The sequence below is a fragment of the Oncorhynchus gorbuscha genome, linkage group LG05 (assembly GCF_021184085.1).
Source record: "Oncorhynchus gorbuscha isolate QuinsamMale2020 ecotype Even-year linkage group LG05, OgorEven_v1.0, whole genome shotgun sequence".
NCBI lineage: Eukaryota > Metazoa > Chordata > Actinopteri > Salmoniformes > Salmonidae > Oncorhynchus > Oncorhynchus gorbuscha.
The window spans coordinates 94,610,676-94,623,139 of NC_060177.1; the positions used below are offsets into that span (position 1 = coordinate 94,610,676).

Genomic DNA, 12,464 nt, shown 5'->3' on the forward strand with positions numbered 1-12,464 from the left:
ACATCAGTCAGGAAGTCAAAGCTTGGTCGCAAATGGGTCTTCCACATGGATAATGACCCCAAGCACACTTCATACTTTTAAAGTTTTAAAGTTGTGGCTAAGTGGCTTAAGGACAACAAAGTCAAGGTATTGGAGTGGCCATCACAAAGCCCTGACCTCAATCCCATATAAAATTTGTGGGCAGAACTGAAAAAGCGTATGCGAGCAGGGAGGCCTACAAACCTGAGTCAGTTACACCAGCTCTGTCAGGACGAATGGGCCAAAATTCACCCAACTTATAGTGGGAAGCTTGTGGAAGGTTCCCCGACACGTTTGACCCAAGTAAAACAATGTCAAGGCAATACTACCAAATACTAATTGAGTATACGTAAACTTCTGACCCACTGGGAATGTGATGAAAGAAATAAAAGCTGAACTAAATCATTCTCTCTACTATTATTCTGACATTTCACATTCTTAAAATAAAGTGGTGATCCTAACTGACCTAATACAGGGATTTTTAACTAAGATTAAATGTCAGGAATTGTGAAAAACTGAGTTTAAACGTATTTGGCTAAGGGGTATGTAAACTTCCGACTTCAACTGTGTATATATATATATATATATATCTAATATATATAGTGAAATAACAGGTCTCAGAGATGCAGAGGAGAAATATCTGTTACTATTCATCTCAGAAGAAACCAGTCTGTTTTGTTATAGTTGTGTCAGAATCATCATATACTGTAATATACATTATTATTATACTGTGGGAAGAGTATATTACAGAATTACCATATTTAATAAAAAATAAAAAATATCTCTAGAAAATTCTTACTTTAGAAAATAAGCAAAGTCGAATAGAGGTTTTTACCAGAGAATTTTAGTTTGCAAAGTGTAATAAGTGTATATAATTTACTTGATTGGTTGATTGAGAATCAAATCACTGCAGTGATACCGAAATGGTGTAATCCGAAGTTTAAAGACTCAAATCTCCTGTAGTAGTTTCGGGTGGGTGCCTTTAGTGTGGACCATTCCATTGACCAGGGCTTTCTCTCAAATCTCCTGTAGTAGTTTCGGGTGCGTCCCTTTAGTGTGAACCATTCCATTGACCAGGGCTTTCTCTCAAATCTCCTGTAGTAGTTTCGGGTGCGTCCCTTTAGTGTGGACCATTCCATTGACCAGGGCTTTCCTCCCCCAGGTGTTTGCTCCAACCACAGTTGGAGACGGTATCTCTCCAGGAAGAGGGTTGGAGGGCACTGCCATAGACTGTTCTCTCTGCTACGGCACAGCAAGTCTGGAACCACCAGGACCCTGAACGGGTTCTAACCCCAAGCCGTAAGACTATTAAACAATACCGTTATCTCTGAGCTGACCTGTTTATCAACCCCTGTTATCTCTGAGCTGACCTGTTTATCAACCCCTGTTATCTCTGAGCTGACCTGTTTATCAACCCCTGTTATCTCTGAGCTGACCTGTTTATCAACCCCTGTTATCTCTGATCTGACCTGTTAATCAACCCCTGTTATCTCTGATCTGACCTGTTATCTCTGATCCGACCTGTTATCTCTGATCCGACCTGTTATCTCTGATCCGACCTGTTATCTCTGATCTGACCTGTTTATCAACCCCTGTTATCTCTGATCTGACATGTACCAATGAAGTTCACAGGCTTATTGATCCCTGTTATCTCTGGAGTTACTTTAACCCTGTATGGAGTGCAAATGCTTTTTACATGGTCAAAACCGCTTGCGCTGTTTGTTATAAAACAGGTGAAAACATATTATTATAATATTAATGCCGTCTGTACTGGCCCTCTTAAGGGGAGAAGTCACACCTAAAGATATACTTCAACAGAGATGAAAGTGGTGCTGTTGTGTGATTGGAACTTTCCTGAGTTTATGAAAGTCAAAAAAGTTAAAAGATAAATTTTAAAACACGTATAAATGACAGTATGTCTTTCTTTAAATAGCACGACTCCTCTGACAGCCGTGTAAGCGTGAGTCTTTGGTCACATTTCCCATGGTGCTTCCTTCCGCGCCACGCTGCTTCTTGCTTCCCTGGAACGGGAACGTCAGGAGCAACGGATGGTAACCGCGGTGACGCTCTACGCTGCCGAGAAGTTAGATCTGATAGAATCCTCTCGTAACTGACGGTGCTTCCCAATGTCGCATTCCTCCCTCGCCGTCCGCCTCTCAATGGTTATCCTGTAGTTCTTCCTGTTAGGAACAAGACAAAAAGGCTTTGAGAAGGGTTTGAATCGTCTGTCTTCTCCTTTAGGCCAGGTCAGTAAATGTGCACAGATGGTTGTTTACAGTGAAATGGGTCCTCCTGCTATAGTTTCCTACTAGATCAGCCCTGCAGTACGAAACAAGCATCCACTCTTACTAGATCAGCCCTGCAGTACGAAACAAGCATCCACTCTTACTAGATCAGCCCTGCAGTACGAAACGAAACAAGCATCCACTCTTACTAGATCAGCCCTGCAGTACGAAACCAGCATCCACTCTTACTAGATCAGCCCTGCAGTACGAAACAAGCATCCACTCTTACTAGATCAGCCCTGCAGTACGAAACAAGCATCCACTCTTACTAGATCAGCCCTGCAGTACGAAACAAGCATCCACTCTTACTAGATCAGCCCTGCAGTACGAAACAAGCATCCACTCTTACTAGATCAGCCCTGCAGTACGAAACCAGCATCCACTCTTACTAGATCAGCCCTGCAGTACGAAACAAGCATCCACTCTTACTAGATCAGCCCTGCAGTACGAAACAAGCATCCAACAAGCATCCACATCCACTCTTACTAGATCAGCCCTGCAGTACGAAACAAGCATCCACTCTTACTAGATCAGCCCTGCAGTACGAAACAAGCATCCACTCTTACTAGATCAGCCCTGCAGTACGAAACCAGCATCCACTCTTACTAGATCAGCCCTGCAGTACGAAACAAGCATCCACTCTTACTAGATCAGCCCTGCAGTACGAAACAAGCATCCACTCTTACTAGATCAGCCCTGCAGTACGAAACAAGCATCCACTCTTACTAGATCAGCCCTGCAGTACGAAACAAGCATCCACTCTTACTAGATCAGCCCTGCAGTACGAAACAAGCATCCACTCTTACTAGATCAGCCCTGCAGTACGAAACAAGCATCCACTCTTACTAGATCAGCCCTGCAGTACGAAACAAGCATCCACTCTTACTAGATCAGCCCTGCAGTACGAAACAAGCATCCACTCTTACTAGATCAGCCCTGCAGTACGAAACCAGCATCCACTCTTACTAGATCAGCCCTGCAGTACGAAACAAGCATCCACTCTTACTAGATCAGCCCTGCAGTACGAAACAAGCATCCACTCTTACTAGATCAGCCCTGCAGTACGAAACAAGCATCCACTCTTACTAGATCAGCCCTGCAGTACGAAACCAGCATCCACTCTTACTAGATCAGCCCTGCAGTACGAAACCAGCATCCACTCTTACTAGATCAGCCCTGCAGTACGAAACAAGCATCCACTCTTACTAGATCAGCCCTGCAGTACGAAACAAGCATCCACTCTTACTAGATCAGCCCTGCAGTACGAAACAAGCATCCACTCTTACTAGATCAGCCCTGCAGTACGAAACAAGCATCCACTCTTACTAGATCAGCCCTGCAGTACGAAACAAGCATCCACTCTTACTAGATCAGCCCTGCAGTACGAAACAAGCAAACAAGCATCCACTCTTACTAGATCAGCCCTGCAGTACGAAACAAGCATCCACTCTTACTAGATCAGCCCTGCAGTACGAAACAAGCATCCACTCTTACTAGATCAGCCCTGCAGTACGAAACAAGCATCCACTCTTACTAGATCAGCCCTGCAGTACGAAACAAGCATCCACTCTTACTAGATCAGCCCTGCAGTACGAAACAAGCATCCACTCTTACTAGATCAGCCCTGCAGTACGAAACAAGCATCCACTCTTACTAGATCAGCCCTGCAGTACGAAACAAGCATCCACTCTTACTAGATCAGCCCTGCAGTACGAAACAAGCATCCACTCTTACCAAATGAGCCACACAGACAGTACTGAACATGACATGTGCTGTTTTACCTGATGAAGTAGAAGGCCATTAGCAGGGCTGTCCCGAGCAGGGCTCCCACTATGATCCCAGTAACAGCAGATACTCCTAGTCCACCTGCTTGGAGAAGAAGAGGGAGGCTATTAAGTAAGGTTAACGGTACCTCTGTCGCACACCTACAGTATATCCACCTGGGTTACTACAGTACTACAGTATATCCACCTGGGTTACTACAGTACTACAGTATATCCACCTGGGTTACTACAGTATATCCACCTGGGGTACTATAGTATATCCACCTGGGTTACTACAGTACTACAGTATATCCGCCTGGGTTACTACAGTACTACAGTATATCCACCTGGGTTACTACAGTACTACAGTATATCCACCTGGGTTACTACAGTATATCCACCTGGGTTACTACAGTATACAGTATATCCACCTGGTTACTACAGTTACTACAGTACTACAGTATATCCACCTGGGTTACTACAGTACTACAGTATATCCACCTGGGTTACTACAGTATATCCACCTGGGTTACTACAGTATACCCACCTGGGTTACTACAGTACTACAGTATATCCACCTGGGTTACTACAGTACTACAGTATATCCACCTGGGTTACTACAGTATATCCACCTGGGTTACTACAGTACTACAGTATATCCACCTGGGTTACTACAGTACTACAGTATATCCACCTGGGTTACTACAGGTTACTACAGTATATCCACCTGGGTTACTACAGTACTACAGTATATCCACCTGGGTTACTACAGTACTACAGTATATCCACCTGGGTTACTACAGTACTACAGTATATCCATCTGGGTTACTACAGTACTACAGTATATCCACCTGGGTTACTACAGTATATCCACCTGGGTTACTACAGTACTACAGTATATCCACCTGGGTTACTACAGTACTACAGTATATCCACCTGGGTTACTACAGTCCACCAGTTACTACACAGTATAGTATATCCACCTGGGTTACTACAGTACTACAGTATATCCACCTGGGTTACTACAGTGCTACAGTATATCCATCTGGGTTACTACAGTACTACAGTATATCCACCTGGGTTACTACAGTATATCCACCTGGGTTACTACAGTACTACAGTATATCCACCTGGGTTACTACAGTACTACAGTATATCTATCTGGGTTACTACAGTACTACAGTATATCCACCTGGGTTACTACAGTATATCGACCTGGGTTACTACAGTACTACAGTTGTCCACCTGGGTTACTACAGTACTACAGTATACCCACCTGGGTTACTACAGTATATCCACCTGGGTTACTACAGTACTACAGTATATCCACCTGGGTTACTACAGTACTACAGTATATCCACCTGGGTTACTACAGTATATCCACCTGGGTTACTACAGTACTACAGTATATCCATCTGGGTTACTACAGTACTACAGTATATCCACCTGGGTTACTACAGTATATCCACCTGGGTTACTACAGTACTACAGTATATCCACCTGGGTTACTACAGTACTACAGTATATCCACCTGGGTTACTACAGTGCTACAGTATATCCATCTGGGTTACTACAGTACTACAGTATATCCACCTGGGTTACTACAGTATATCCACCTGGGTTACTACAGTACTACAGTATATCCACCTGGGTTACTACAGTACTACAGTATATCTATCTGGGTTACTACAGTACTACAGTATATCCACCTGGGTTACTACAGTATATCGACCTGGGTTACTACAGTACTACAGTTGTCCACCTGGGTTACTACAGTACTACAGTATACCCACCTGGGTTACTACAGTATATCCACCTGGGTTACTACAGTACTACAGTTGTCCACCTGGGTTACTACAGTACTACAGTATATCCACCTGGGTTACTACAGTATATCCACCATTTTTAATATTTTATTTTATTTCAGCTTAATTTAACCGGGTCGGCCAGTTGAGAACAAGTTTTCATTTATAACTGTGACCTGGCCAAGCAGTGCGACACAAACATCAACACAGAGCTACACATGGAATAAAGACGTGTACAGTCAAGAACACAATAGGGGGGGGGGGGATATATATACAGTGTCTGCAAATGGCGTGAGGAGGTAAGGCAATAAATAGGCCAATAGTAGCAAAGTAATTATAATTTAGCAGATTAACACTGGAGTGATATATGAGCAGATGTATGGACTATGTACAGCTGCAGCGATCGGTTAGCTGCTCAGATAGTTGATGTTTAAAGTTGGTGAGGGATATAAGTCTCCACCTTCAGCAATTTTTGCAATTCGTTCCAGTCACTGGCAGCAGAGAACTGGAAGGAAAGGTGGCCAAAGGAGGTGTTGGCTTTGGGGATGACCAGTGAATTATACCTGCTGGAGCGGGTGCACCTGGGTGACGACAGTATATTTTTCACATGTGTGTTTTTTTAACCAGAAATTATTGCTTATGGGTACCTTCATGTGAATAATAAAGTAATAATGAAGTAATAATAAATAATAATAAATAATAATAAAGTAATATTATTATTATTAATTAATAATAAATAATAATAAATAATAATAAATAATAATAAAGTAATAATAATAAATAATAATAAATAATAATAATAAAGTAATAATAATAAATAATAATAAATAATAATAATAAAGTAATAATAAATAAATAATAAATAAATAATAATAATAATAAAGTAATAATAAATAATAATAAATAAATAAATAATAATACATAAATAATAATAAATAAATAATAAAAATAAGTAATAATAAATAATAATAAATAAATAATAATAAATAAATAATAATAAATAATAATAAATAATAATAATAAAGTAATAATAAATAAATAATAATAAAGTAATAATGTGACGTTATTTGTTCCATTTGACAGTGGAAACCCTGGCAGTATTATATTTATCTGAGAGTATATATATTTTACGAACAAAAAAAAATATTATTTGTCTGTCTGAAACGAAAGATTTCAAATGAATAAATATGTATATGTCGTTGAACCCCGTGCCTTGATTAGATATAGAAGAATATATATATATATTTTATAACTTCTTTAATAAACAATAAAAGCAGATTTAACAACATTTCTGAAAATGGATATATCATTTTTTTGGAAATTAACTCTTCGTATATTCTTTCACAATATTATATGAATGCATTTATTTTAACACAATTACTGATGCCATTAGTCAATGGTGGTACCTGTCGTAGATAATAGAGGTAGGTGTAATAATGATTTAAGTGGGTTGATCATCCGTATCAGTTTACATTTGATTGTTATCCAGACACAATGCATGCCTGCCTACCTCTGGAGCTAGTCGCGAAGACCTGATCGCAATCAGAATGTGGACAAGATCAGAAAAAAAAGGTGCATTTAAACAGCAGGTGTAAACAGGGTTAGAGCGCCAGAGGCAGAGGGAGGAGTTGTGTTTGTTGGTGTGTGGTGCAGACAGACAGATATAACGGATATATTACAGATCATTAGAGATAATTTACATGATTTGTCTGGCAGGTCTGCGTGGGAGACTCTGTGTAGTCCTCTCAGGGTGAAGTGGTCAGGATTGAACCCCGGAAGCATCTGGAAACTCTCCTTCACACCATAGTAGTTACACACCGTCTGAGAAACACACACACCATGGTAGTTACACACCGAGAACAAACACAAGGGAAACAACTGCCTTCAATTTCAAATAGGGGCCACATATTGAGAAGTTGTACTAGAAAAGGACAACTACGAGGAGAAGGGGGCATTTGACAAGCCAGATAGCATTGTATGGAAGCTGTACAGTTCTTTACGAGCGTTATTTAGAAGGGGGCATTTGACAAGCCAGATAGCATTGTATGGAAGCTGTACAGTCCTTTACGAACGTCATTTAGAAGGGGGCATTTGACAAGCCAGATAGCATTCTATGGAAGCTGTACAGTTCTTTACGAGCGCCATTTAGAAGGGGGCATTTGACAAGCCAGATAGCATTGTATGGAAGCTGTACAGTTCTTTACGAGTGTCATTTAGAAGGGGGCATTTGACAAGCCAGATAGCATTCTATGGAAGCTGTACAGTTCTTTACGAGCGCCATTTAGAAGGGGGCATTTGACAAGCCAGAAAGCATTGATGGAAGCTGCTACAGTCAGGATTAGGTTGGATTTATCTGAAGTGGGGTTTTCATTTACATCAAGCCAGATAGCACTCCTACTGAGAATGACCTGATCCAGATCACCCTCCTACTGAGACTCATTTATGACCTGATTTGACAAGCCAGATAGCATTGTATGACCTGAAGCTGTCACCAGTCCTACTTAGAGACTCTTTAGACCTGATTTGATCAAGCCTAGATAGATTGTATGGAAGCTGTACAGATCCATTCCTACTGAGACTCTTTATGAAGGGGTCATTTGACAAGCCTGAAAAACACCTGACTCTTTATGACCTGATGCTAGATCACCACTCCTACTGAGGTTATGATGTTATCTCCAGTGGAAGGTTTTTTATGACATCATCCTAGATCACCACTCCTACTGAGACTCTATGACCTGATCCTAGATCACCACTCCTACTGAGACTCTTTATGACCTGATCCTAGATCACCACTCCTACTGAGAGACTCTTTATGACCTGATCCTAGATCACCACTCCTACTGAGAGACTCTTTATGACCTGATCCTAGATCACCACTCCTACTGAGACTCTTTATGACCTGATCCTAGATCACCACTCCTACTGAGACTCTATGAGACTCTTTACTGAGATGACCTGATCCTAGATCACCACTCCACTGAGACCACCTGATCCTCACCATTCCTACTGAGACTCTTTATGACCTGATCCTAGATCACCACTCCTACCTGAGACTCTTTATGACCTGATCCTAGATCACCATTCCTACTGAGACTCTTTATGACCTGGTCCTAGATCAGCACTCCTACCTGAGACTCTTTATGACCTGATCCTAGATCACCACTCCTACTGAGACTCTATGACCTGATCCTAGATCACCACTCCTACTGAGACTTTTTATGACCTGATCCTAGATCACCACTCCTACTGAGACTCTTTATGACCTGATCCTAGATCACCACTCCTACTGAGACTCTATGACCTGATCCTAGATCACCACTCCTACTGAGAGACTCTTTATGACCTGATCCTAGATCACCACTCCTACTGAGAGACTCTTTATGACCTGATCCTAGATCACCACTCCTACTGAGACTCTTTATGACCTGATCCTAGATCACCACTCCTACTGAGACTCTATGACCTGATCCTAGATCACCATTCCTACTGAGACTCTTTATGACCTGGTCCTAGATCAGCACTCCTACCTGAGACTCTTTATGACCTGATCCTAGATCACCACTCCTACTGAGACTCTATGACCTGATCCTAGATCACCACTCCTACTGAGAGACTCTTTATGACCTGATCCTAGATCACCACTCCTACTGAGACTCTTTATGACCTGATCCTAGATCACCATTCCTACTGAGACTCTTTATGACCTGGTCCTAGATCAGCACTCCTACCTGAGACTCTTTATGACCTGATCCTAGATCAACACTCCTACTGAGACTCTTTATGACCTGATCCTAGATCAACACTCCTACTGAGACTTTTTATGACCTGATCCTAGATCACCACTCCTACTGAGACTCTTTATGACCTGATCCTAGATCACCACTCCTACTGAGACTCTTTATGACCTGATCCTAGATCACCACTCCTACCGAGACTCTTTATGACCTGATCCTAGATCACCACTCCTACTGAGACTCTTTGTGACCTGATCCTAGAACAATTCAAATCAAATTTTATTTGTCACATATACATGGTTAGCAGATGTTAATGCGAGTGTAGCGAAATGCTTGTGCTTCTAGTTCCGACAATGCAGTAATAACCAACGAGTAATCTAACCTAACAATTCCACAACTACTACCTTATACACACAAGTGTAAAGGGATAAAGCATATGTACATAAAGATATATGAATGAGTGATGGTACAGAACAGCATAGGCAAGATGCATTAGATGGTATCGAGTACAGTATACACATATGAGATGAGTATGTAAACAAAGTGGCATAGTTTAAAGTGGCTAGTGATACATGTATTACATAAAGATGGCAAGATGCAGTAGATGGTATAGAGTACAGTATATACATATACATATGAGATGAGTAATGTAGGGTATGTAAACATTATATTAAGTGGCATTGTTTAAAGTGGCTAGTGATACATTTTTTACATGAATTTTTCCATTTTTAAAGTGGCTGGAGTTGAGTCAGTGTGTTGGCAGCAGCCACTCAATGTTAGTGGTGGCTGTTTAACAGTCTGATGGCCTTGAGATAGAAGCTGTTTTTCAGTCTCTCGGTCCCAGCTTTGATGCACCTGTACTGACCTCACCTTCTGGGTGATAGCGGGGTGAACAGGCAGTGGTTCGGGTGGTTGATGTCCTTGATGATCTTTATGGCCTTCCTGTAACATCGGGTGGTGTAGGTGTCCTGGAGGGCAGGTAGTTTGCCCCCGGTGATGCGTTGTGCAGACCTCACTACCCTCTGGAGAGCCTTACGGTTGTGGGCGGAGCAGTTGCCGTACCAGGCGGTGATACAGCCTGACAGGATGCTCTCGATTGTGCATCTGTAGAAGTTTGTGAGTGCTTTTGGTGACGAGCCAAATTTCTTCAGCCTCCCGAGGTTGAAGAGGCGCTGCTGCGCCTTCTTCACAACGCTGTCTGTGTGGGTGGACCAATTGAGTTTGTCCGTGATGTGTACGCCGATCAACTTAAAACTTACTACCCTCTCCTCCACGACTGTCCCGTCGACGTGGACACCACTCTCAGATGCTTACTGAATAAGGGCCCTGATGTAGGAGGGTTGGTGTTAGGTTTTGTTCTTACCTCATAGGTGCCTGCCTCGGTGTTGGTCATGCTCATCACAGAGAAGTCTCCGTATCTGTCCCCGTTGAAGTCCATAGACACCTGACCTGCGATGCCTGCCCAGCGACCAGAGGACCAGCGACATGTAAAGAATGGCAGAATTAATTAGCTACAAGAGCCCAACATTCCAAGGAAAACAGAGAACAGAGAGCGGAATGGAGAAATTCCAGCACCGGGCCAATAGAACAGGAAATCCCATCTCTCCTCCCGCCGTTTGTGTTGGCAGGCCCTCCAAGAATTGTAATTTCATCCCTACGGCTGTGTTCCCACAAATTGTTGGCATTTTTAACATATTATTTATTTTAACAAGAAAATATGACCCTGTTCTTGACGATTCCCGCTGAACAAAACATTGTTACTTCACGTTGAGAGCTGGCAATGCATTGGCTTTTTAACCAGTTTGGCGAGAGGGGACATCCGTTCTGTAACGGGGACTCTAATCACAGCAGATGAAAGGTCTTGTTCTCCGTGTTGACTCTGCCTCATCCCTTTAAGACTTTAACTGGAGTTATCTGGAGGACATTATTTTGCCACTGGAGTCTGTCACCATACTGTTTGTTGGATGTACAGAGGACGTATGGTGAAGAGACAGGGGTCTGTAGTGGTGAATGGACAGGGGTCTGTAGTGGTGAATAGACAGGGGTCTGTAGTGGTGAATGGACAGGGGTCTGTAGTGGTGAATGGACAGGGGTCTGTAGTGGTGAATAGACAGGGGTCTGTAGTGGTGAATGGACAGGGGTCTGTAGTGGTGAATGGACAGGGGTCTGTAGTGGTGAATAGACAGGGGTCTGTAGTGGTGAATAGACAGGGGTCTGTATTGGTGAATGGACAGGGGTCTGTAGTGGTGAATGGACAGGGGTCTGTAGTGGTGAATAGACAGGGGTCTGTAGTGGTGAATGGACAGGGGTCTGTAGTGGTGAATAGACAGGGGTCTGTAGTGGTGAATAGACAGGGGTCTGTAGTGGTGAATGGACAGGGGTCTGTAGTGGTGAATAGACAGGGGTCTGTAGTGGTGAATGGACAGGGGTCTGTAGTGGTGAATAGACAGGGGTCTGTAGTGGTGAATAGACAGGGGTCTGTAGTGGTGAATAGACAGGGGTCTGTAGCAGCCTACTTGGTGTGTGAACTGCTGCCTGTTCATAACTTGCAGATAGTTGTTGACACATAAACCAGGATCAAAGGAACCAGGATCAAAAGGGAGGTCCATTTGTGATTTGTTTCACTCTCATAGGCAATCAGCAATTAGTAGAGGGAGGTGTGTTCTCCACCTATGCTAGGCAATCAGCAATTAGTAGAGGGAGGTGTGCTCTCCACCTATGCTAGGCAATTAGCAATTAGCAATTAGTACAGTGAGGTCATTACGAGCTTACAGAATAGGGCTGCGGGCAGCTGAGCGATAATGAAGGGAATATACATTTCCGGAGGCCTTTTCATCCTTTCACTCCCTCCTCTTCCTC

General features: G+C 42.6%; 1 protein-coding gene across 4 annotated transcripts in view; it reads right to left on the reverse strand.

Annotated features, from left to right (window-relative positions):
* Positions 1 to 499: 499 nt before the first annotated feature.
* LOC124035329 (atrial natriuretic peptide receptor 3-like) overlaps positions 500 to 12,464 on the reverse strand; it is a 71,760-nt gene continuing 59,795 nt past the window's right edge. For 2 of the 4 annotated variants that reach the window (XM_046348802.1, XM_046348800.1), the window contains 4 exons: positions 10,969 to 11,063; positions 7,572 to 7,692; positions 4,085 to 4,172; positions 500 to 2,198 (listed from right to left, as the gene is read on the reverse strand). In XM_046348802.1, coding sequence (XP_046204758.1) covers positions 2,087 to 2,198; positions 4,085 to 4,172; positions 7,572 to 7,692; positions 10,969 to 11,063 — 416 coding nt within the window. In that variant the 3' untranslated portion in view covers positions 500 to 2,086. The remainder of the gene's footprint in view (positions 2,199 to 4,084; positions 4,173 to 7,571; positions 7,693 to 10,968; positions 11,064 to 12,464) is intronic. The other 2 variants (XR_006838721.1, XM_046348801.1) reach the window with 2 other exon arrangements.